This window comes from Lacerta agilis, chromosome 4 (genome assembly GCF_009819535.1).
Source record: "Lacerta agilis isolate rLacAgi1 chromosome 4, rLacAgi1.pri, whole genome shotgun sequence".
Taxonomy (NCBI): Eukaryota; Metazoa; Chordata; class Lepidosauria; order Squamata; family Lacertidae; genus Lacerta; species Lacerta agilis.
Window position 1 is genome coordinate 9433203 of NC_046315.1, and position 26824 is coordinate 9460026.

At 47.6% G+C, this 26824-nt stretch overlaps 1 protein-coding gene across 1 annotated transcript in view; it reads right to left on the reverse strand.

The window, feature by feature from the left end:
* GAB2 (GRB2 associated binding protein 2) overlaps positions 1–21848 on the reverse strand; it is a 135782-nt gene extending 113934 nt beyond the window's left edge. The window contains exon 1 of the mRNA XM_033146024.1: positions 21345–21848. Within this exon, the coding sequence (XP_033001915.1) occupies positions 21345–21428 (84 nt within the window). The 5' untranslated portion in view covers positions 21429–21848. The remainder of the gene's footprint in view (positions 1–21344) is intronic.
* Positions 21849–26824: the final 4976 nt, after the last annotated feature.

Here is a 26824-nt window from a genome sequence, read left to right on the forward strand (position 1 = left end):
ATGCTGGTGAGGTCAGTGCCAGGTTTAGCAGAGGCTTGCTGAAACGGCTTTCTGCCTAGAAGGGAGAGAATGAGCAAGAGATGACTTCCAGTCCTTGGTTGACTTTACCTAGCGCAAGGATGGGGAACCTGCGGCCCTGCAGAGGTTGAGGGCTGCATGTCCAACAGCAGGTGGAGAGCTGGATGCTGTTGTTGTGGTTGTTGTTATTTATAAAATTTGCACACCACCCTTCAACCGAAGATCACAGGGTGGTTCACAACAAATTTGTTATGTACTGAACTGAATCCTAGAACAATAGGATCCAGAATGCAGCAGCCTGATTGGCCCGAGAACAATATGATCCAGAATGCAGCAGTCTGATTGGTCCGCAGAAGCCACCCAATCCAACTCCAGGTGGAAGTGAATCAGCGACCTGATTGGCCTGCAAGAGCAGCCAATCAGGCTCCTGGAGGAAGTGAATTCGCAACCTTATTGGCCCACAGGAGTAGCCCGGAATTAGCCAATCACGTGGGGCCCATTGTGTAAATAATGTATATATAGCAGACGTTTGGGGGAAATATTCATTCCTTGCTATTATGAGCTGAATAAAGAGCATGAAATTCACACTTGACTCTGAGTATATTTCAAAGTTAATCATTTTTTCCAACATCTGGCTCTGCCCAACTTGAAAAGAAGGGGGCTAGGCAGCCCTTTCCCCCTGGAAGACTGTGCCCAACTAATCAATAGGATCTAAATTTCATGTTCAGAAACTTGAAGTTGGATTTTAAAGCTCTAACGTTCTGTGGATGTTCCCCCATCTCGGAGTGGGCAGAGCACGCGAAATAAATTCCTGGTACGCGGGTGGCGCTGTGGTCTAAACCACAGAGCCTAGGGCTTGCCGATCAGAAGGTCGGCGGTTCGAATCCCCACGACGGGGTGAGCTCCAGTTGCTCGTTCAAAATCACGTCAAAGTGCAAGTAGATACCGGTAAATAGGTTCCGCTCCGGCGGGAAGGTAAACGGCGTTTCCGTGCGCTGCTCTGGTTCACCAGAAGCGGCTTAGTCAGGCTGGCCACATGACCCGGAAGCTGTACACTGGCTCCCTCGGCCAGTAAAGCGAGATGAGCGCCACAACACCAGAGTCGGACACGACTGGACCTAATGGTCAGGGGTCCCTTTACCTTTACCTGTGTTTCTCCACACCTTCCTAGGACACTAGATTCTATTTTGGATCTTGGGAGCCTGTATTTCAGGAGCACGGATGGGCAGACCAGACTTTCAAAATATACAGGGCAGTCAAGGAGTGCTCGTCTAACCAATATCTTGTTGATCAAAGTCTTTCCCATAGCATCTTTTTCCAGCGACATGTTCGCAGCTGCAATTCAACATTTCCAGACAGGGAGTTGCCCAACACACACATACATGACGATAATGGCCAATCCAGGCGAATGCTGGGGGGGGGGGGGAGAATACAATACAGACTGAGTTTTTTGGGGTTTTCCAATAGCAGCCAATAGCTATGTTTTGAGAGACGGCGCCCCCACTCAAATAACTTCCCCATGAGTATATATATTTATAAATCCAGTTACAGGTGGGTAGCCGTGTTGGTCTGCCATAGTCGAAACAAAATAGAAAATTCTTTCCAGTAGCACCTTAGAGACCAACTGAGTTTGTTCTTGGTATGAGCTTTCGTGTGCATGCACACTTCTTCAGATACACTGAAACAGAAGTTTATATTTATAAAATTAGGTGTCCAACCAAGCAGCTATTTTAGAGAATTAAGTGCAAGTCGAGCTTGCTGCCCTGCTCTGCTTTCCAGGGTGGATAAAAATCAATGATTTTTTAAAAATTCAAATTGGATTTTTAAGATAAAATGCTTTTAGAGGAAAAAATCTTTCTAAAGATAGTTTTCTATTTAGTTTGCATTATAGTCCAAAGGCTATTCATCAGGAAATAAGGATTTGTTTTAAAGTTTTTCAGGTGTGCTAAAACTCTGTCTGTTGTTTTTTTTTTTTTAATTCTTTAACCACATCAGTCAACAAACATGGATACATATGCTATAATGTTATTGTTCTAGTTAAATAAATTGTTTAAATTGTTATTTAGGAAATGTTTATTTTTCTCCTTCCAATAAAGTACAGCAGAAAAAGTTGTCCAAATGTAAACAGTTTATGTTATTAAACCTCACAATAAATTATCTGTCTATGTACCTCTAATAGCATAACCAAATCAGTAATTTTTGATATGACTGCAAAAGCTACCCAGAATTTTTTTTATTCCAAAAACAAAACTTTCCTCTGGTTGTAAATATTAAGATGCTGCCGGCAACAACAACAACAACAAAGATTTAATCAAGTCTTATTGACTAGTAATTTAAATCAAATCCACCCTGCTGCTTGCTATCCCACAAGGAGGTTGAGGATCAGTTTTCCTTCTCCTAAGATGAGATGCAGGTGGCGCTGTGGGTTAAACCACAAAGCCTAGGGCTTGCTGATCACAAGTCCGGCGGTTCTATCCCTGCAACAGGGTGAGCTCCCGTTGCTCGATCCCAGCTCCTGCCAACCTAGCAGTTCGGAAGCACGTCAAAGTGCAAGTAGGTAAATAGGTACCGCTCCGGCGGGAAGGTAAACGGCGTTTCCGTTTGCTGCTCTGGTTCACCAGAAGCGGCTTAGTCATGCTGGCCACATGACCTGGAAGCTGTCTGCGGACAAACACCGCCTCCCTCGGCCTATAGAGCGAGATGAGCGACTTCCTCTGGTCCCCCCCTGTTGAGTTCACTATCCCGATTGACTGATTGTATGACTGCAGTACATCGTTTATTGCTTTCATTTTATGTATCAAATTCATGTCAAGTTGGTGTTTTAGGGGTTGTTTTTAAAAGTCTGGAATGGATTAATCCATTTTGTATTACTTTCTATGGGAAAGCGCGCCTTGGTTTTGGAACGCTTTGGTTTTGGAACAGACTTACGGAACGGGTTAAGTTTGAGAACCAAGGGGCCACTGTTATGTTCTGTTATTCTTGGTAACACCCCTTTGAGCCCTCCTGAAAGAATAAAGACACCACAGGCTTATTCACAGATAACACAAAAAGCAGCTTTGCTCACGATCAGGCAGAGCACAATGTCATCCCTGAAGGCAAGCTTTAGGCTTAAAAGTTATAAACATGTACAAACAGGTTTACAACATATGGGAGATAACATAGGGAGACTGCTGGCTGCCAGCAGTGCAGTCCAGGTGAATCAGGATGTTTGAGGGACGAAAAAAGAAGATCGAAGAGAGAGAGGTTGCTGCGTGACTTGGCCATTTACCAGGTCTGGAAAGGTCACGCTCACCTACAAGTCACATGCAAGGTGTAACAGGAAGTTCGACTGGATGGACCAACATCTCCTTGCATGTCCACTCTAGGAAAACAAGGAATGTAGTACTTGACTGCTCCCAGTGGATTACATCCCACAGGTAAAAGCCAGTTCCAACAGAATTAACTTGAGCCTCGAAAAGCTCATTGACAGTAATAAGAGGTTAAGGAAACACGAGGGAAAGGGACGCACAATTCGCGGCGTGCTTATTTCTAATATGAATGCAGAGAGAGAAGTCAAACGAGGATAGTCCCTCAAGACTCTCCGCTTACGGGTCTGGGCTACTGTAGAAACGGTTGCAATTAGCCTTCTGAACTAAAGTTAGATCCTGAACGGTTAAAAAGAGATGGAAAACTTTCCAAAATACGAGCTGCCAATGCGATTGTGGAGGGGGCTCTGAGCTCAGTGGTTTAATTGCTTTTGAAGCAGAGGAGTGGGGCAGACAGCCTCCTAAAAGTTCGTTTTACAGGTTAATTTTTAACTCCAGTCACCCAATTACAGAATTGGGAGCAAAAGTCCCCTCGCCCACTTCATTTGAATTAAGCAACATGCCACTAATAATAAAAAAGGTCAAAGTTGGAGAGGTCAGCGTGCCTCAAATGAGACACACCGGCCGACCTGCGAATGAACTCTTAAGATGGTGGCAGGTGGGACTGCCAACTTTGTGTGTGTGTGTGTGTGTGTGTGTGTAATTTTTATTAAGTTTTCTATTTTACCATTTAAAATATTCATTAAACAACCTTAGAATGTCAGTGACTTCCCTTCTTCTCTTTCCATGGTTCAATCTGCATATCATAAATCCCTGCATATTTTACATAAACTAAACCAGGGGTGGCCAACTCCCAAGAGACTGCGATCTACTCACAGAGTTAAATACTGGCAGTGATCTAACCTCTTTTTGGGGGTTCAGGTCAAAGTTGTTGAGCTTATTTTAGGAAGGAGGAAGGCCCATTTTAGGGGGGTTTGGGTTAAAGTTGTTTAGTTCTTTCAGGGAGAAGGTGAAATGTTGACCTTTTTTTAGGGGAGCCACAGTTGTTCAGCATCTTTGGGGGGAGCCAATGATCTACCGCAGATGTCCAATGATCTACCAGTAGATCACGATCTACCTGTTGGATGTGCCTGAACTAAACCATTCAGTAGTCCATTAATACATCCACCAAAACCTGCTTGCACTGTTGAATTTATCTTAATGCTGCCAACGTTATCAAGTGTACACAATTCCCCCATATATTCAACAAACATTTTGCAATCTTCTTTGAACGTACGTGCTTCTTGTTCTCTTATTCTATATGTTAGGTCCGCAAGCTGTGCATATTCCACCAGGTTTAAGCTGCCATTCTTCTTTAGTCGGGACCTCGCTTGTTTACCCATTTCTGGGCTAACAAAACACGGGCCGCAGTAGTGACATACATAAATAGCCTTTAAATAAACAAATAATAGAATGTGCTCTTCTATATGGTACTGCCTTGCCAATGACCCAACAAAGGGATGAATAGAAATTCTTCCTAAGGCTGCAGCCGCGTGGCAGTTAATGCCACTTCTCTGACGTTTCCTTAACTTTCCCACATTATATTTGAGCTTTCACATAACGTAAAAAGCCACTTCCGGAAAGCTAATAGAAATAAGTAAAATAATAATAATAATAATAATAATAATAATAATAATAATAATAATAATAATAATAATAATAATATATTTATATGGCACCCATCTGACTGGGTTGCTCCAGCTACTCTGGCTCCCCCCAAAAAGCCTTCTAAGGAACATCTATCAGGTTTTAGGCACCAAGCTAAGACGCCTCTATCTACCCAAGCTTCTGGTATGATTTCTGATTGGTTTATTATTATTATTATTATTATTATTATTATTATTATTAGCCGCCCTATACCTGTGGGTCTCTGGGCAGTTCACAACATAAAGCTACAATATAAAAAGGACAAAATACATAATGAAAATAATTAAAGCAGTTAACGATACTAATGTATACAAACTAATAAAATTTTATGGCGTTCACCTAGCAGTTGGGTGGATAGGAGTTGCTCCCGGGATATTTACTGATGGAGGAGCACTTTTTTGGGGTGGGGGGTATTTTCTCTTATTTTTTCATATTAATGTTTTATTTAAAGTTTTCTCAGTTATACAAAATAAAGAGAAAAAAGAAAAAGCGATATATGTTAAGTCAGGCATAGGCAAACTCTGCCCTCCAGATGTTTTGGGACTACGACTCCCATCATCCCTAGCTAACAGGACCAGTGGTCAGTCCCAAAACATCTGGAGGGCAGAGTTTGCCTATGCCTGCGTTAACACACACACTCTCTCTTATATATCCTGTATTTTGTCCTGTGACCCGTCCTGTGATCTTGTGATGAGGGGCAGTAAATAACACTAACAAATAACAGTAATTACATATGCTAATACATATATGGTTATTACGATACTTGACTTCTGAAGTATTTTGACCTACGGTTGTGGTTTGTTCCTTTTAATCTCCCTAGGGGCTTGGTTCTTAATGTGCAGTACATCAAGCGACTTCCAAGCTGCCTTGAGACAATTCTTTCTGCGGAAAGTGATGGATAACGAAACAAAAAACGAACGTGCCCTTTTGGGAGGGTGGGTATGCCAGCAGGAGAGATGCTTTATCCTCACGGCAGGTGAAGCATTCTGATGAATCAGCCCCAAGCCCTTCTAGCTAAGAGTTCTCTTGGCTTGACCACACAAACACACACACACAGAGAAAGAAACGTGGTTTCATTCAAACCAGATTACTGAAATTGCATTAAGCATCACAGCGCACATGCTTAATTAGGGCTCAGTAGCCGATTCTTTGCTCGGCCCTGCGTCCCCCAACTGCTTTGAGCTGGATTCGAGGAGAAGAGGAAAACAGATTAAAATCAACTCCCAATCCAAATTGCTTCATTCATACTTCCCCTCCCAACTACGCAGGTCTGGCAGGCCAGCCTGAACTCTGTTGTGTGCTGTTACACCATTTCTCTCATTATCCAAATTGATTCCTTCCTCTGCATGGGCCGTTTCCGGAAAAAAAGGGCAAAAAAACCCACAACAACCATCAACAACGGCTGTCAGTGTAGTTTGAATCACCCACATGCTCTGTGAGACAAAACAGAAATGAGAGAGAGAGAGAGAGCGAGAGAGCGCAAGCTTTTGTAGAATCGCCAATTTGCTCCTTAGTCATACTGGAGAGTGTTATTTACAGTCACAGACCAAACACTAAAAGTGCCTTCATTGCAGAAGTTTTAAGGACCAAAATGTGGCGTTTTTGCTCAATGTTTAGGGCACCGCATCACAGAATTTTGGGTGCTTTAAAAAATAATAATCACCCTTTGCATTTGCTTATGCAAATAAACTTTAAGAAAATATTTATTTATAGCGCTAAGTAGTGGCCTTCCAACTTCCTATTCTAAAGGGACGTTTTGCAAATTGAGTAATCCAGAGGAGGGGGAACGGGTCCTCCTCTGTCCCCTCCCTTCTCCGGCCCAACTTTGCACCCTCCTTGGGTGCTCTTGCCTGACCGGAATGTGTCATCGACTCACAGCATTGTAGAGTTAGAAGGGGCCTTAGAACAGGTCGTTTGGGACATGGACTAGGATTCTTTGCAATTCTCTTGCATTTCCGTCACAGGGGTTCAGGGGTTCCTGGTGGGTTCCTGAGAGCCAAATTCCCTTCTGGGCTACCTCCCGGGGGCCACACCTGCCAGGGAGGGTTGGCAGAGCAATGGATGCAATTTTTTTACCTTTTTGCAATAGGTAAAAATTCTCTTGATACTCCTCTCCATCCTCCATCTTATATATTTATTTACACCCAGACTTTTCCCCGGACAGGAATCAAGGCAGCTTAAAGATACATAACAGGAATTGCTAAACACACACACACCAACAAAATCCTTAAAATAACAATTGGACATAGTTTTTATTCATACACTTGGGGGCATCTTCTGGAATGAGGGAAATTCGGATTAAATTTTGTCCCGAGGTAAACATACGGACAGGTTTTCGTCTTAGGTTACTTGTGCCGACGGACAAACTAACACACAAACACACATCCAGAGACAGACAGACAAAGAAACAGACAGACAGGAGAATGGATTCCTAGCTTGAAAGCCAATCGCCTGAAATAAAAAGGGCAGGAATTTAGGTCAGGCCAGCTGGCAATCGATGGGCGACGTTAAGATGATGGAAAAACCCGGTGCTGTGTAAAAATCCACAGACGTGTGAGGAAACAAGAATATAGAAATCCCTCGCTGCGAAGGGGTGAAATGTAATCACCTGCCCTCCATTTTGCTTCCATTTGGCCTCACTGCATGTGCCTGTCGTAGCTGCGAGGTAAATTCTTGTTATTGAACAACGGCACCATCCAAAATATTTGAATTTGGTTGCCAAAATACTGGGCACTTAGACACTTCACCACACCAGGCAATGAGTGCAGTTGGTGAATACACAACTGGGGAGGGCTCAGGAACCAAAACTCTTTGCGTCAGGTCATCCAACCTACTTCTTCTTCTTCTCTGGTGATCACTCGTAGCCGAGTAAGATTGTTTTCCATGAACATGGTTTTAACAGTGGGTCCGTAAGTGACTGTGGAGGCCAATTCTGGATCCACACGACCTTCCACACTGGGGACATTGGTTTCTGGGCAGCAGTTGATCATGGTGTGGATTTGCCAAGCGTGCCTTCCTCTTAGCATGTTTCTCCCTTTCGTCCTGAGTTTGAACGTCTTCAAAGCCCGTGACACCTTTGGTAAAGGCTGTTCTCCAATTGGAGCGCTCGCAGGCAAGTGTTTCCTAATTGATGGTGTTTATTCTACATTTTTAAAGATTTGCCTTGAGAGAGTCTTTAAACCTCCTTTGTTGACCACCAGCATTATGCTTTCCATTTTTAAGTTCGGAATAGAGTAGTTGCTTTGGAAGACAATCATCAGGCATCCACACAACATGACCAGCCCAACGAAGTTGATGTCGAAGAATCATTGCTTCAGCACTGGTGATTTTTGCTTCTTCCAATACACTGGTATGGGTTTGCCTGTCTTCCCAAGTGACTACAGGGTCCACACATGCAAAAGCTGAGGTTCGGATCCTTTGCCTCAACCTTCCCTTGGCCCTGTCTCCTCTGGCCCCCAGCACTCTTCCCCTCACAAGGAGAACCGGTGACAGAGATGGCCTGACTGCAATATTCCTGCATTTCAGGGCTAGAAGTGCCATAGTACCATCCATCAGGACATATAACTTGTGACTGCAATGCAAAACAGCACTACCGGTAGTTCCTCCCTTTAGCTAATTGGCCCAAGCAGTAGTTGCTTCTTGTAGCATCAACACAGCTTGTTTTCTCTAGGCTGCAAGTTTGCACTATTTCCAAACTACTGGTACTGGGATATTTCACCAGAACACAGTGACCCTGTTTTATATACAGCTACTTGAACATTGAGAGCAGCCTGGGAAAAGTGTGGAATTGAATTACTCATTCAAATAAAATATGCATTGATTATTATTTAAATCTTTTAACTGATTGAAATTATTATTTCTAATTGTTTCTCATATGCATTTTTTTTAATTAACCGTTGTACTTAATTGATCACATGAGATGTTGTGAGCCACTTTGGGCACAATTTTGTAGGAAAGTGGCATACAAATAAACTGATGATGATGATGATGTTCCTTGTGGTCCTTTTCCAACCCTGCAATTTTATGATTCAAATCTCACCATGCAGCCCCCCTGCGATGATGTTACCATATATCCAGACCCCTTTCTCAGCCACCTCTAAATCTCTTGCCTGTACACTTTCCAAAACTATTTCGTTTTTTGATAAAAACAAACAGGGAATTCACCATGAAAACTTGGAACTGAAGCCATTTCCGCACAGGCACATCCCTCAAAAGCCAAACCACGTTGTATTGCTTTGCCTAAGATACGCCTGATGCTTTTGAATTATGGTGCCGGAGGAGATTCTTGAGAGTCCCATGGACTGCAAGAAAATCAAACCTATCCATTCCGAAGGAAATCAGCCCTGAGTGCTCACTGGAAGGACAGATCCTGAAGCTGAGGCTCCAATATGTTGGCCACCTCATGAGAAGAGAAGACTCCCTGGAAAAGACCCTGATGTTGGGAAAGATGGAGGGCACAAGGAGAAGGGGACGACAGAGGACGAGATGGTTGGACAGTGTTCTCGAAGCTACCAACATGAGTCTGACCAAACTGCAGGAGGCAGTGGAAGACAGGAGTGCCTGGCGTGCTCTGGTTCATGGGGTCACAAAGAGTCGCACACGACTAAACGACTAAACATCAACAAGATATTCCTCAGCGCAGGAATGCTTTTTTCCTTGGCATGCCTTTTGCCCTTCGAAGAGAAGCATGGCTGAAAGCGACCAACCCGGGGAGGAAGGATGTCACATGGAGAGAACAACAAAAATATCCCATACATGGTTAGGATGTCTCCTAGGTTTCTGGGATATTACCAGCGGTCCCGGGAGCCTTCTATTTCACAGACACTTTCCAAAAAAGATTATCTCGTGCCTCAGAGCAGGGCTCAAGTCAAAGACAGCACGGTTTTGCAGCTTCCTCATTCTCCGCCCCCCAAATGCCCAGAGCAGCAGTTCCCAAAAATGTGCTGGCCAGAGTCCCTGGGAAAACTCTCCATGCAAATCAGGCAATTATACTACGTGGACACAAAAAACCTCGCGCAACAGCCTAGAGAAAGTTGCCTGATTCGTGCAGTGCAAAAGCCTTGCACCGGTTTTGTAAGAATCTAAGAAGATCTCTCTTGGATCAGGCCAATGGCCCATCTAGTCCAACAACCTGTTCTCACAGTGCAGAAGCCCATGGGAAACCTGCAAGCAGGATCTGAACACAAGTGCCCACTCTCCCTGAAGTTTAGGTGGGTTACCACAAGGCAAGATGCAGCGATAACAGCAAGAACCTTTACTGAACTACGTAACTGGACAACAGGGGCAAAGAAACTGCTTATATACAGTCCTGAAAGCCTGGGCCACTCCCACTTCCAACGTGATTGGCTGCCTAAACTTCCAAGCTGCGAATCACGACTCAATAGTTCAAGGGCCAATGGCAGAGGCCCAAATCCTGATATGTTCTGTGGTTGGACACCATGTATCGAATCAGAACACAGGAGCTCAGAATCCTTAGTCCAGACTCAAGCTCAGGCAAACACAGACCATGGTATACACAATACTCCCCCTCCTGCAGTTTCAGAAGCATTGCTGCCTTCAACCATTCATAGCCTTTTCCTCCACAGATTTGTCTGACAGGGTTTTTGTTGAGATTAAACGAGGAAGGGGGTGACCCACGACCGCCACCCTGAGCACCTAATAATAATAATAATAATAATAATAATAATTGTATGCCACCTTTCTAGTTAAAACTACGCTCAAGGCGGCTTACAAAATCAAAAGATTTAGATAATTACAAACATAGCAAAGTAGTCATAAAAATAAAGAAAACACATCGAAACTACACAACGAAACTGAACAATTTCCACATAAAAAATAAGGATACAAAAAAATTAATATCAACAGCAGCAGCAAAAACTCCCTACGGAACTTCTCCCAAAATGCGCTGCAAAGTCTAGGACAAATGAACGATTAACGGGAAGATGCTTAAAACACCCCAAAAGCAAATTAGGGTGAATGCTGTTTGTCATATACCAGCCCCGTAAACAAATCCGAACGAATGCTCAGTAAAAATCAGATGTACACAAACCACTATGTGAGCTCTGGCCAAGCAAATCAGGAAAAAATGCTGAATAAGCAGGAGGCCATCTGTCTGTCAGTAGGCTTTTAATTACGTTTTTATCTTTGATGTTCTGTATTAATGTTGTACGCCGCCCTCGGATCTTTTGATAAAAAAGCGGTATATAAATTGAATAAATAGTAATAATAATCTGGAGCAGCCCTTAAGAGAACGGCCGGTTCCCTTTACGTTTCCTCCATGGTACAAATTCCTCCTGCATGCCCTTAAATGTCTTTTATAGAGCTCTCGGACTCCGGGGGGAGATAAATCATTCATGCTCAGTGCTGAGCGTGACCCATTGTGAGCAACGAATCCAGAGCTAAAAACGAACATGACTTTCCTTGAGCGCAAAGCAGGGCTTGGAAACACATGTGGCTGTGCGATCTATCGCAGCAGGTAGATGGGAACAGCTCCGGCGCTTGCCGGCTTCTGTCTTGTCAGCAATATGTTTCTCAATGAGACCAGGGGCACACGGACTTCATGCGCGGGCTGCTTTCAGAGCACACTCCACGGGGGAGTCCGGTTGCCATACTGTTAAGATCTTAGAAGGAAGACGAGCGAAATGAAGAAGCCCGCTTCTCAGGAATGAAGTCTAGTCTCCAGGTCAAGGAGAAGTAATATTACCACTCTGTTCTGCCTTGGTCAGACCACACCTGGAATATTTTGCCCAATTCTGGGCAGCACCATTTATGAAGGATATTGACAAGATGGAACGTGTGCATAGGAGGGCGGCCAAGATGATCCAGGGTCTGGAAACTAAGCCTTATGAGCAGGGGTCAGCAATTTTTTTGAGCTGCGGGCCGGTCCACTGTCCCTCAGACCTTGTGGCGCCCAGAAGAAGAAGAAGAAGAAGAAGAAGAAGAAGAAGAAGAAGAGGAAGAAGAAGAGTTTGGATTTGATATCCCCCTTCATCACTACCCGAAGGAGTCTCAAAGCGGCTCACATTCTCCTTTCCCTTCCTCCTCCACAACAAACACTCTGTGAGGTGAGTGGGGCTGAGAGACTTCAGAGAAGTGTGACTAGCCCAAGGTCACCCAGCAGCTGCATGTGGAGGAGCGGAGACGCGAACCCGGTTCACCAGATTACGAGCCTACCGCTCTTAACAACTACACCACACTGGTGGCACCGGGGGTGGGGGAGCTGGAAGAAGAGGCGAGGGGGGCAAGTAGTCCTCCTTCCCACCCCCCAGTCGCTGAAATTACCTTCCCAGGGGCTGTTGCCTGCCACCACCACAGCCGCTGCTGCTTCTCGTGGGTAGGCAGAGCGAGCTCATCCGCTCCGCTCTCTGGCCCACAGGAGCACCAAGGCGATGGCGGAGGGAAGATGAGCGGCGCGAAAGGGCTGGCTCCGGAGAGGGGCTGCTTAAAATGGCGCTCAGCCAGCTCAGCCCAGCCCCCTTCCTTCTCTAGGCAGGGCAGGGAGAAGCTGGGAGGAGGGAGGGAGGAGGAGCCACTGCCATGTGTGTGAGGGAGAGTGGGTGGAAATGGAATAGTGCGGGACGGGGAGGGGGGAGGTGCAGCCTGAACAAACAGAATCCCCACACTGATCCAGGGAAAGTCCACGGGCCAGATCCTGAGGCAATTGGGCCTGATCCAGCCCGCGGACCTTAGTTTGCCGTCCCCTACTTATGAGGAACGGGTGAAGGAGTTGTGTATGTTTAGCCTAAATAAGAGCTGGAGATAGGGATAGCCATCTTCAAATATCTCAAGGGCTGTCTCACAGAAGATGGAGAAAGCCTCTTTTCCTCCTGCTCTGGAGGGTAGGACTCGAACCAATGGCTTCAAGTTACAAGGAAGGAGATTCTGACTAAACATCAGGAAGAACTTACCGTACAACGGTACAACGTACAACGGTAAGAGCGGTTGTACGGTGGAATAGATGCCCTCAGAAGGTGGTGGACTCTCCTTCCTTGGAGGTTTTTAAGCAGAGGTTTAGATGGCATCTGCCATGGATGCTTTAGCTGAGATTCCAGAATTGCAGGGGGTTGGACTAGATGACCCCAGGGTCCTTTCCAACTCTACAATTCTAGGATTCTCCCATTTCCATGAAGGTTCTGATGGTGGAGCAAGCCTAGGGAAGATTGGAGAGGGGCATTTGGCAGGGTCCACACATCACTGGCACCTGAATACAGCCTGCCCCCCAGCCCCCCCATGGGTGTTCCTGCTGGTTGGCATCCCAGAAAAATTCACGTGGACTCCAAATTCCCAATGCCACGTTTCCCACGTGAGCGCCTACGGCTTTTTCTTCCTCCAAAACACAATTTAAAAACCTCTTCCGTAAAGCAAATGCTGTTGGAAGCGGTCCCTGTGCACACAGCTTCCGCCATGATTGACATTTGGGTTGTTTCCCCCCCCCTTTTAAATCAAAATATATTTTGAGCAGCTTCTTGGCAGCTTCAAAACATGATGCTCAGGAACTATCTCCCAGACCTGCAGGAAGCCAGAAGGGAAAACATGGCTTTTGAATTGTATGGTCTGATTACGCTTCAAATTCTCTCCCCATCTCTTTCCTCCCTTCCCTTCCGAGATCGACGCCCCCCCTACCTCGCCCCCCCCCCCACTTGCAGTGTGTAGGCTGCACAGACAGTCAGTTTTGAGTTTCTAACGGGGGAAGAGCACAGGATGATACCCAGCTCATTGTTTGGCAGGTCAAAGGTCAGGGATGTGATGTCGGAGAGCGGGACCAGCAGCTGCCTCCCACCCTCTGCAGAGGTCCACGGAAGCAAAACAGCACACAGGCCGCTCCAGGGAGCTGATGTTGTCTGGATCAGGCTTTGCCAACCTGGCGCCCTCCGGAAAGTTTGGAGATGCGTTCGAAATTTGGCCACTTAATGGGACGCAGGTGGCGCTGTGGGTTAAACCACAGAGCCTAGGGCTTGCCAATCAGAAGGTCGGCAGTTCGAATCCCCACGACGGGGTGAGCTCCCGTTGCTCGGTCCCAGCTCCTGCCAACCTAGCAGTTCGAAAGCATGTCGGAGTGCAAGTAGATAAATAGGTACCACTCCGGCGCGAAGGTAAACGGCATTTCCGTGCGCTGCTCTGGTTTGCCAGAAGCGGCTTTGTCATGCTGGCCACATGACCTGGAGGCTGTACGTCTGCTCCCTCGGCCAGTAAAGCAAGATGAGCGCCGCAACCCCAGAGTCGTCTGCGAGTGGACCTAATGATCAGGGGTCCCTTTACCTTTATTGGCTATTTGAGACCAAGTAAAGATGCCCGGGAACCACAATGGAGGCACATTCCTGGGGATCAGGGGATCCTGACTGTTTTCACACACTAGCAACACATCCTGTAGAATTCCCATATATCTGTGTGTTTCTAATGCTGGAATTTGCACTCAGGTCCTGCTAGCAGGCAGAATTCTGCCAGGCATCTGTCAGGCCACTGTGAGAACAGGATGTGGGCCTGATCCACCACTCTTACGCTACTGGGCGATTCATAGTTTTGCAGAAAGGCGTTCCAATATTAATTTGATGCTCTCCTGACGACGTCTCCTTTGGATTTCAGAAAAAGTACACCCATGCATGCCTGATTTCCCTGCAAAATAACACGTGCTCAGACATTTTAACAGTTGTCCCTTGGACGGCGGCCACAAGATAAAAAACTGTATTTGCATAAACCCATCTGTCCTCAGGAAGGTATTTGCATAAAAGTCAACAGAGTGTCATTTTTGCAAACAACTTGACTCCCAAACGTTGACAAGTAATTGTTCTGGGATTGAAGGCTTTCAAACCGAACGTCTTCTCTGTTATTACTGCGTAGTTGAACTCTCTGCCATTTTCTTTTCTTTTTTTTTAGGAAAACACCCACACATTTACATCCTTTGAAGCCAGCCATGCTTCAACGTGAACTGGCTAAGCAACAGAAAGCATTACAAGTTTGTATCTGTGGGCAAAGGAACGGCTACAGCCTTGCTCTGTGTAAATAGGACTACTTGCAGGTAAACATTAGGCTCCCATTGTAGCTTCTGTTCTTCCTATCTCTTTATATCATTTGTCATAGGTTATAGGAGCCCCCTTGTGTAAATTGTATACTATTAAATAAGGAAATATGGTACGATATATAATAATAATAATAATAATAATAATAATAATAATAATAATAATTTATTTATACCCCGCCCATCTGGCTGGGCCTCCCCAGCCACTCTGAGCAGCTTCCAACGCAATATTAAAATACAATAATTAATCAGACATTAAAAGCTTTCCTAAACAGGGCTGCCTTCAGGTGTCTTCTAAAAGTCTGGTAGTAGTTGTTCTCCTTGACATCTGGTGGGAAGAAGAAGAAGAAGAGTTTGGATTTGATACCTCGCTTTTCACTACCCGAAGGAGTCTCAAAGCGGCTAACATTCTCCTTTCCCTTCCTCCCCCACAACAAACACTCTGTGAGGTGAGTGGGGCTGAGAGACTTCAGAGAAGTGTGACTAGCCCAAGGTCACCCAGCAGCTGCATGTGGAGGAGCGGGGATGCGAACCCGGTTCACCAGATTACAAGTCCACCACTCTTAACCACTACACCACACTGGCTCCCACTACACCACACTGGGAGGGTGTTTCACGGGGCGGGTGCCACTACTGAGAAGGCCCTCTGTCTGGTTCCCTGTAGCTTGGCTTCTCGTAATGAGGGAACCGCCAGAAGGCCCTCGGCGGTGGACCTCAGTGTCTGGGTAGATTGATGGGGGTGGAGACGCTCCTTCAGATATACTGGACCGAGGCCATTTAGGGCTTTCAAGGTCAGCACCAACACTTTGAATTGTGCTCGGAAACGTACTGGGAGCCAATGTAGATCTTTCAAGACCAGTGTTATGTGGTCTCGGCGGCCGCTCCCAGTCACGAGTCTAGCTACCGCATACTGAATTAGTTGTAGTTTCCAGGTCACCTTTCAAAGGTAGCCCCACATAGGGTGCGTTGCAGTAGTCCAAGTGGGAGATAACTAGAGCATGCACCACTCTGGCAAGACAGTCACTTTGAGACTCCTTCGGGTAGTGATAAAATGGGATATCAAATCCAAACTCTTCAACATGTTCCCCTGTTTTGCTTTCCCCCACTCTTTCTGGAGCGCGGCCACAATCTCCGCATCTGCAAAAGTTCCCCACAATCTTCCCAGAACTACTCCCAAGGCCTGTCTGTTTATTTCGACGTTTGCAAGGCCCCAGCCGCCGTGAATTTTTATTTAAAAAAAAATCACGTCCGGTCGGCTCTGCCTTTATGGCTTCTAAGCCCCCGTTTGATCTCCCTCCCGGGCTGTAACAATAGCACTTTGAAAGCCCTTCGCCTCTTCAAAGAGTTCGGCGGCCATTAAATAATTAATGCTAATGACAAAAACACGCCATCTCGACCCCGCCCCCTCCCCGAAGAAAAGGAACAAGTTGATCCATCGCTGCAGACTGCCTAGCCCGTCAGAGGTGCAAAGGTCTCTTATAATAAAGAGAAAGAAAGCGAAAGTGGCGAAGGAAGAGGTCAAAGGATACGAGGAGGAGTGGGCAAAACCACCTTGCTGCAAAAATCACAGGAGCAGCAAGGGCAAGGGCAAGGGCAAGGAAAGGCTTGGCTAGACAGGTGCGAGAAGCCACCAGGCCAGGGAATTTACTTCCATCACCAGCTAGCCAAGGTGAGCCTCGCTCATTTCACTAATGCATCTAATTCTTGAAAGACGCCTTAACGAAGGACGAAACCCAGCTAAGGCCCTCGCCCATCTGGGGGCTGCAACATCCCCATCTCACAGGTTTTATCCTGAAGCCTGTGAATATGTGAATGTTAGAGCTGGGAGATAGAATACTGTGTCCAGTTCTGGGCACCACCGTTCAAGAAGGATACTGACAAACTGGAACGTGTCCAGAAGAGGGCAACCAAAATGGTCAAAGGCCTGGAAACGATGCCTTATGAGGAACGGCTTAGGGAGCTGGGTATGTTTAGCCTGGAGAAGAGAAGGTTAAGGGGTGATATGATAGCCATGTTCAAATATATCAAAGGATGTCATATAGAAGAGGGAGAAAGGTTGTTTTCTGCTGCTCCAGAGAAGCGGACACGGGGCAATGGATTCAAACTACAAGAAAGAAGATTCCACCTAAACATTAAGAAGAACTTCCTGACAGTGAGAGCTGTTCGGCAGTGGAATTTGCTGCCAAGGAGTGTGGTGGAGTCTCCTTCTTTGGAGGTCTTTAAGCAGAGGCTTGACAGCCATCTGTCAGGAATGCTTTGATGGTGTTTCCTGCTTGGCAGGGGGTTGGACTGGATGGCCCTTGTGGTCTCTTCCAACTCTATGATTCTATGATTCTATGTGCGCCCCTCTTTCCCCACTCTGTAATCCCTTTTTGAGATGTGGCTGTGGGATGTGATACATAAGTAGCAGTCAAGTACAACATTCCTTGTTTTCCTAGAGTGGACATGCAGGGGAATGTCTGGTCCAGTCCAGCCAGTCAAAAACTTCCTGATTTCTCCTGGCTGGGACATACTTCCTTTGCATGTGACTAGAGGTGGGCGTGACCTTACCTGTCCAGGTAACAAAAGTACAAGAAACGCTGCACACTCTTTCTTTTTGACTTACTCCATCGTTGGAGCAGATCTTTTAGCTAGAGATGCTCTGTTGGCTTCCGGCCAAAAGAAGACACTTCGATTATCCCCATATGGCAGTGATGGCCAAACTTGGCCCTCCAGCTGTTTTGGGACTACAATTCCCATCATCCCTGACCACTGGTCCTGTTAGCTAGAGATGATGGGAGTTGTAGTTCCCAAAACAGCTGGAGGCCAAGTTTGGCCATCAATGCCATATGGGATAGATCCACATGAATATACTTTGTAACAATTCTTTGTATCTGAAGAAGTGTGCATGCACACGAAAGCTCATACCAAGAGCAAACTTAGTTGGTCTCTAAGGTGCTACTGGAAAGAATTTTTTATTTTATTTTGTTTTGACTATGGCAGACTAACACGGCTACCCACCTGTAACTTTGTAACTAAGTCTGCCTTCAGGGATCACACTGTGCTCTGCCTGATGTAAGTAAACTTCTTTTATTGCCTTTGAATAAGATTGTGGCGTCTTTCTTCTTTTAAGAGGGATTTAAGGGAACTTACCAGGAATGTACAATTCAGTCTAAAACAGACTGAACTGTATAACGGTGAGAGGCTTACGGTACAAGCCTGCAACCAGTTATCCGCTGTGCGTTTTAAAGGGGAATGTAAAACTCTGCTAAGTAAAGGAACTTGCTAGCGCAAGTTAGGAAGGATATTAATAAACAATACATCCTCTCCTGCCTCCCTGAACATTCCCAGTGGCAACCAAAACTGCTCTCCATGCAGGTATGGTCAGCCTGCAGACCTGTGTCAAGGCACGACAACGCTGGCAGTTTCAGATATGTTTTCTACCAAATCCCAGAATCTAGCAGCACGGCTGGCAATGCATCTCGACTAACAGCATCGGAGACTCAGCAGTTTCATCCATCACCCGAAGCTGGTGCAATTTCGCCGTCAGCGGAGGAGTCGTAGCAGCCAAGAGTTGCAGACTTTGCAGACGGGCTGAGTCATAACCCCTCACCTTGAAGCCAGTTCCAGATCCCGTGCAGGGTTGGGGAGAGAGAGGGAGAAGGAACTGGGGTTCTCGGAGACAGCCCCCTTGCTCCATTTATCATGAGAACAGGGCCTAAGTCGGGAGGTGCTTTAGCATTGTATATCAACGCAGAAAATGCCCTCAGAAACACTAAGAGACTCCATGACTCAACGAGGAATTCTTCATAAACAAGCAATGACAAATATCTAATGGCTCCTCACACATACTGGAGCGCATGGCCTAACGACACGGCTATACTACAATATGTCCACTGTCTGCTGTTTAATTTGTGAGCATACACGAACACAGAGGCCTCCATTTTGGAGGGATGGGGGAAATGACGCCAGAAATCACCATTGCTCAAAATCCCACAAAAGCCCGTCAGTGACCACCTCTAGAGTAGCATGCTGGATTTTTGCTTGACAGACAGAAATGGCAAGCTTTTTTTCTACGTCAAAGGCGGGGACAAACAAACACAAAGTTTGTTTTTTGTCTATGTGCTTTTTGTTCTCTCTCCCACAGGGGTGGCAGAACCTAAAGGTAAAGGTAAAGGACCCCTGACAGGTAAGTCCAGCCGCAAACGACTCTGGGGTTGCGGCGCTCATCTCGCTTTACTGGCCGAGGGAGCCGACGTTTGTCCCGAGACAGTTTTTCCGGGTCATGTGGCTAGCATGACTAAGCCGCTTCTGGAGAAAACATTGCAGCGCATGGAAACGCCATTTACCTTCCCGCCGGAGCGGTACCTATTCATCTACTTGCACTTCAAAGTGCTTTCGAACTGCTAGGTGGGCAGGAGGTGGGACCGAGCAACAGGAGCCCACCCCGTCGTGGGGATTCGAACCACCGACCTTCTGATAGGCAAGCCCTAGGCTCAGTGGTTTAGACCACAGTGCCACCCGCGCCCCTATAGCCCTCCTAAAGGGCTATATAGCTCAGCAGCACTGAGCATGAGACTCAAAGTCAGGGTCGTGGGTGTGAGGTCCACATTGGGGAAAAATTTTCTTGGATTGCAGGTAGATGACCCTCAGGTTGAGCTTTTTTTGGAAACATTACAGGGGGCAAGCAGACCTGTGGGTATATAAATTCCACAAATCGAATCGAATCTCGGTTAATTTGTGTACTTTCAATGCTTTTCAAAAAAACAACAAAAAACAACAACCGGGGATCCCATGCTCCCCATGGGGTGGGAGAGCCGCGGGTGCTTAAAGCGTCGCCATGCCGCTTTAAATCGGCAGTGTTAGACGGAACCGGGTTCATACAGCGCGAACCCGGCCACGCGCGTTTTCAGCCGAGGCCGCCAGGGGGCGCGCAGAGGCGGGCCGAGGCGGAGGCGCGCCCGCAGCAGCCAGACGCTCCCGGAGCGCTCCAGCCCAAACAGCGAAAACAAGCCGCCGCCGCCGCCCCTCCCAGTCCGCACCTGTAGCAGCCGGAGCAGCGCAGCCGGGAACAGGCCAAGCCGCTCTCCACCCAGGTGGCGGCTGCTGCCCAGGGCCAGGCCAACCCTGGCGGCGACGCCCAGCGCCGCTTGGATCCGCAGCTCCGCCCTGAGATCCGGAGTCACTCCGAAGCGGCATGGGAAGGGATGCTTACACGCGCGCTCGCCTTTCCCCGCCTCCCCCACCCCCAAAGCGGCGAGTCTGTAGTCCCGTTGTTTCGTTTTTAGAAGTCACTCTCGAAATTTATTTTAAAAGTCTAGCCAGGCAAGCGTTGTGTGTGTGTGCTTTTTAAAAACTGCTGTTCTTACGCACCAGGGTCCAACCCTGATCCGAATTCGCACCTCTGGAAATGACATCAAAAGCAGAGATGAATTGGTAGGGGAAGGGGGGGGGGGAGGTAGAGAAACCGCCGAAAATCAGTGTGATGATATACAAACATCCGTCCTACCTAGAAACATATCCCTACAACGTATTAAAAGCCGGGCAAAATCGAAGCAGGACCCCCACCGATCCACTGGGGTGCGATCCCGCGAAGGCACGCAGCACCGACTTTTAGGAAACAACGTTGGGTTGATTTGAACCCCGCACCTGCTTTTCTCCGCTGAAAAGCTACAAACCGGTGTGATCTGCGAGAAGGCACCGAGAGGAAGGGAGGCAGGCTGGTTTTCCGAACTGATCCCAAACCAGCCCTCCGCCTCTCTCTCGCCCTTTCTCTTGTTTGGGACCGGGGCTCATGACTGCCTGCGCGGGACACGATCGATCGCGTCTGCACAAGCAGCAGCCCAACCAACCCCAGCGACGCGGTTCGCCCTCGATCATTTTCACCGCTAGCTAACCTTCAACTAAGGACAAGCTATTGGGGCGGCGGCGGCGGCGGGGGATACATGCTCGCATCGAGATTTTGCAACTGTACACACACACAAAATCCTGGACTTTGCAATTATGGACACACAATCCCAAAACCTAGCAGTCACACACACGCACCAACTAGGGCTTTGTAGCTACACATGCACAATCCTGGACTTTTGCAAACCACACACACACACACACACAAACAATCCAGGACTTTGCAATTGCGCACGCCCATCCAAACAATTCTGGATGTTGCAATTGTACACACACAAGACACACACAATCCTGGACTACCGCTTGGGCACAGCCCCAGATCGGCCTCTCCCGGTTTCTCTCTCTCTCTCTCTCTCTCTATCACACACACACACACACACTCCTTGTCCATTTGTTTCCAACCGCCCCGCTTCCTCCTCCTGCTTCGGACTTACGTATCTCCTCAACTTCTTCTCCGGCGGCGATTTGCGCAGCCAGCCCGAGCAGACCACCTCGCCGCCGCCTCCGGCTCCGCTCATGCTGCGCGGGGGCGCACAGGGGCGCTGGCCGCCTCCGCCTGCTCCTGGAGCTCAGCGCCGAGTGGCCCACGGCCGGGTCGCCTCCTCCCTGCCTCCTTTTGGCCCTCTCTCGGCTGCGCCTTCGCCCGCCTGCTCCGGCTCACAATGGCCATTCAGCGGCGCCGGCCCGTGGCAGCTCCCGATCGCCCCTTGCGCGCTCTGCGCCTCCGCCCGCAGCGCAGAAGAGCCATCCGTCCCCGGCGGCTGCTCCCCGGGCCGCCTCCTTCTCCATCCCCGGACCACAGTGGCGCTTCTGTCTGCCGGCTCGCTGTTGTCCTCCTTCTTCGCCTTTCCTGGGGAGGGAAGAGTCCCCCTTCCTGCTTCCCTTCCCGGAGAGGGGAGAGCAGGGAGCGAGAGATGATGATGCTGCGAGCGAGCGAGCGAGCGAGCGCCCTTGCTCTGCCTCCTCTCTCTCTCTCGTGCGCGCTCCCCGACCGACCCCTTGGGCGGCTCGGCAAGCAGGAAACTCCTCGCCGCCTCTGGAGCTCGCTCTCCCCACCCTCTCCAAGCGCACCCCGCCTACCTGGCAGGCTGGCCAAAAACGCACTTGTTTGGAAACAGAGCGCCTTGCCAAAAAAGGCCGAGCGGAGTCGTCTTGTTGTTGCCGCGGTGATCGGTGACGCGTGGGAAAAGAGCCACAGTGGCAGTAAGGATAATAATAATAATAATAATAATAATAATAATAATAATAAAAAACATTTGATCAATGGTGCTGGGAAGGGCACAATTACGACATGGAGAAAGACTGTGATAATTTTCATCCTGCTTTGATTCCCCGGGCAGGGACTGGAGTCAGTTTACAGATAAAAATAAGAGCAGATAAAAAGTGGGTTGGGAAGCAATTAACAGAATATTGTATGTGCATTATATATGTGTGTGTAATATATGTTATATACCTGTAAGCACGCAAACATACAGATAATTACAATAAAGCACAGCACCAGCCCTTTCATAGAATCCTAGAATTGTGGAGTTGGAAAGGGACCCCAAGGGTCATCCAGTCCAACCCCCTGCAATGGAGGAATCTCAACTAAAGCATCCATGGCAGATGGCTATCCAACCTCTGCTTTAAAAAAGCTTTCATCAAAGCCTACTGGAACAAGGTCATCTTCACCCGCTGCCAGAAGGACAACAAGGAGGGAGGTGGTTTAACTTCTCTAAGCAGGGAGTTCCAAAGTTATCTGGGACCAGCCACCAATAAGGCCCTCTCCCGCATCCTTACAAATATTATTGCTTAAGAAAACACTATATTTATTATTACAGTCATACCTCGGGTTACGGCCGCTTCAGGTTGCGTGATTTCGGTTTGTGCACCGCGCCAAACCTGGAAGTAACGGAATGGGTTACTTCCGGATTTCGGCGCTCGCGCATGTGCAGAAGTGATAAATTGCGCTTTGCGCATGTGCAGAAGTGCCGAATTGCATCACGTGTGTGTTCAGACGCAGCGGCGCGGGTTGCGAACGCGCCTCCCAAACAGATCGCGTTCGCAACCCGAGCGTCCACTGTATTTAAAAGACATTGTTATCATTGCCTAGCATAATAATAATACTTTTATTTATCCATTATTCCATTCATGAATTGCTTCCCATAAAATATTGCGAAGTGATTTTGCAGTAAGAATATCAACAGTAAAAACCATTTCATCTGTAAAAACAAAAACCAAAAGCCACAGCAGTAATGACACATTTGGGGGAAGGGCAGTTTAGCATTTTAAATAAAGTTTTTATTCAGTTTAAAAAAAATATCATATTGATAAGATTAATTACTGCTAAAAGACAGACTCAAGCAGCAAAAGTCAGGTGGTTAAATCTGGGGCAGGCACTGAGTGGGGAATTTATTTTGTATGAAATCTTAACCCCGCCTTTCCATATCACACCGATGGCTAAAAACACTCTGGAGGCATCCCAGAAATATTTGCCACTTCCTTCTGAAAGGCCGTAATTTGAAACTATGGAACTCACTGCCACATGATGGCCGTGGACTTCAAAAGCGGCTTAGAGACGTTTTCACCGAGGTCAAGGCTCTCAATGGCTACTATATAACATACTACCTCCAGGATCATAGGCTGCGTGCAGGATTAGAGGCCTTTGGTCAGATCCGGCAAGGCTCCTCTGATGCCCTTATGACAGCAGCTGCCCCCCCAGTTTTTTTTTTTTTTTAGATAAATGCATTTCTTGCTTCAGAAAACCCAGACACAATATACCCGCTATAGGATTAATTTGTGTTATTATTAGAAGCTCCAGGCAGCCGTGCTGTGCAAACATAGACTCCACTCACCCCCAAATTAAAGAGAAATCCTCCTGCTCCTTCACTCAACAACCACTGCCCTAAAAGGGGCCAGAGGCATGGCTCATCACAGAATCATAGAGTTGGAAGGGATCCCAAGGGTCATCTAGTCCAACGCCTTGCATTGCAGAAATCGGTTTTAGACCAGTGTCGGTCAACTTGGTGCCCTCCAGCCGTTTTGGACTACAACTCCCATCAGCGCGTGCTGGCTGGTGCTGATGGGAGTTGTAGTCCGAAACAGCTCACCAGGTCGGCGAAGGCTGATTTAGGCAGTGGAGAAAGTATGCGGAAGGGAGTGAGAAAGAGATTTAGAACCCTAATAATAATAATAATAATAATAATAATAAATTTTTATTTATACCCCGCCCTTCCCTGCCAAACCGGGCTCAGGGCGGCTAACGCCAATAAAATCACAACAAAAAATAAAACAATTCATTAAAATACAGATTAAAATACAATTTAAAACTAAATCTAAACTGCAGCCTCATTTTTAAGTAGCCCACCAATCACACCAAAAGAACGAAACATCAGGGTTAAACTGAAACCAACCCAAAGGCCGGGTGGAACAGCTCTGTCTTGCGGGCCCTGCGGAAAGATGCCAAATCCCGCAGGGCCCTGGTCTCTTGTGCCAGACTGTTCCACCAAGTCGGGGCCAGTACTGAGAAGGCCCTGGCCCTAGTTGAAGCCAACCTAGCATCCTTGTGGCTCGGGACCTCCAACAAATTATTATTTGAGGACCTTAAGGCCCTACCCGGGACATACCAGCATAGCTGTCAAGTTTCGGATTTGAAAATAAGGGATCAGCAGTCTCACCAATCCCGGGGACAGTCACATGTCAGTGGTGGGCGGAGCCAGAAGCAAAAATGGGCGGAGCAGCAATGCAAACTCCAAGCGGGCTCGGGCTCGGAGCGGAGCAAAGAGGAGGGCAGCCAGCAAAGAGGAGGACAGCCATGTGCTCCGCGCAATGGAGCCCCATCGTCTTCTTGTCTGATCCCATCAAAACAGGACAGGAAGCAGCAGCTGCTCAAAGGCAGCCAGGCTCCGCCCACCAGCTAACCCTATTGGCCGGCTGAGGGGCTCGGCGGCAACGGATAGGGGCTGATGCAGGGGGAGGAATACACCCCCCTGTAAGCACGGGAAACGGCTCCCACTTGCTTTGAGGGCTGAGGCTTTTCTCTCCAAGTAGGCGAGGTCTTCCCACCCAGTCCCTGGCCAGCAGGGGAGGAGCTGCTTCCATTAAAAACGGGAAATTTAAGGGAAATAAAAAATAAGGGAGAGCAGCGGGAAACTGCTGGAAATAAGGGAGAATCCCGGGGAAAACGGGATACTTGACAGCACTGCATACCAGGAGAGGCGGTCTCTTAGGTATGAGGGTCCTAAGCCGCATAGGGCTTTAAAGGTCAAAACCAGCACCTTAAACCTGACCCTGTACTCCACCAGGAGCCAGCGCTGCTGGTAAAGCACTGGATGAATGTGGTCCCGCGGCAAAGACCCCGTGAGGAGCCTCGCCACGCCATTCTGCACCCGCTGTAGTTTCTGGGTCAGCTTCAGGGGCAGCCCCGCATAGAGCGAGTTACAATAATCAAGTCTGGAGGTGACGGTCGCATGGATCACTGTGGCCAGATCGGGGCGAGAGAGGTATGAATTGCCATGTCATCTTGTTGTAGGAAATACGGATACACAACAGGCGTTCCATCTATTTATCTTTAAATTTAACAGGTGCTTAATGCCCCTTCTTAATGCAAAAAGAACCTCACGAGCAGCTTTTACCTTTCTCATTCATTCATCCTTTATTGGCATAATAGCAGCTTTACCTAATATAAAACATTCATAAGAAAACGCCAGTAAAACCTGGAGAGTTTAAAAAAACAAAGTAGGTACATTAAAGCTTTCAAAATGTAGATAAAATCGGCAAGGAAAATAATAAGGAAACTGCGTGTCTGGGTGGAAGAGTTTTGTTGCAAGGGTGGACAAACGGACACACACAGACACTATAATAAAGGCACCTGCTTAATATTGATAGGTATGGAGTAGTTGGGAACGTGTTCAGGTGATGGAAAGGAGGCAGCAGTGGTCCATTACAGAGGGCAGTTAAGTGGAAGCCTTTTGGGCTAAGTGCAGGCCCTCTGTGAGCACTGCCAGCCGGGACAGTTGCTAACCTAAGGCTGGAGAAGCATGGAGAATGCAAACAGAAGAAGAGCCTGGCTGGTGGATCATCCAGCCCAGCACCCTGTTCTCAACAGTGGCCAGCTAGATGCCAACAGGAGGACCTTAGCGCAAAATCTGTCTGTCCACCTGCAATTTCCAAACGAGGATATAGAGCAGGGGTCCCCAAACTAAGGCCCGCTGCAAACCCCGTCGCCCGCTTTTCTGGCACTGTGCGACTGCCCACTTCTGGGTCAGAGGAGCACCGGAAATAGCTTGTGCACATGTGCAAGCGTTATTTCCGTTGCACATCTGGGTCGGAGGACTGTGCACATGCGCACAAGCTATTTCCGGTGCTGCTCCGACCCGGAAGTGAGCCGGAAATAGCGTGTGCGTGATCGGTGCTGGAGACACCAGTCCGAGGCGCGGTAAGTTATAAAGACTTGCCGTCGCCAAATGCGGAGGCAGCAGACAGACACAGAAACTCGGAGCAGGGCTTTCAGTGTGGCTGCCCCTGTTATGTGAAGGAGCGTTCCCGCTATGACGACAGGTGCTCGCTATCTGCACTTTCTGAAACATTTTGAGACATTCCCCCACCGCCAACAAGCTTCGGCAGCTGGATAAGTCTCTGCCACCTTTGTATTGTTAAAAAAAATTATCTGCTGCTGTCTCGTTTTTGTTCTTAACTGTTTTGGTAGCTGTTCCTGTGTTTTGTACACCACTTTGAGAAACTGCGTGGAATTATCATTATTATTATTATTATTATTATTATTATTATTAATACCCCGCCCATCTGACTGGGTGATGATGAAATTGTGGCTAGTAGTCACCGATAACCTTCTCTTCCATGAATCTGCCTCATCCTCTTTCAAAGCTATCCAAGCTGGTGGTCAGCACTACCTCCTGCAGCAGTGAGTTCCATAGTT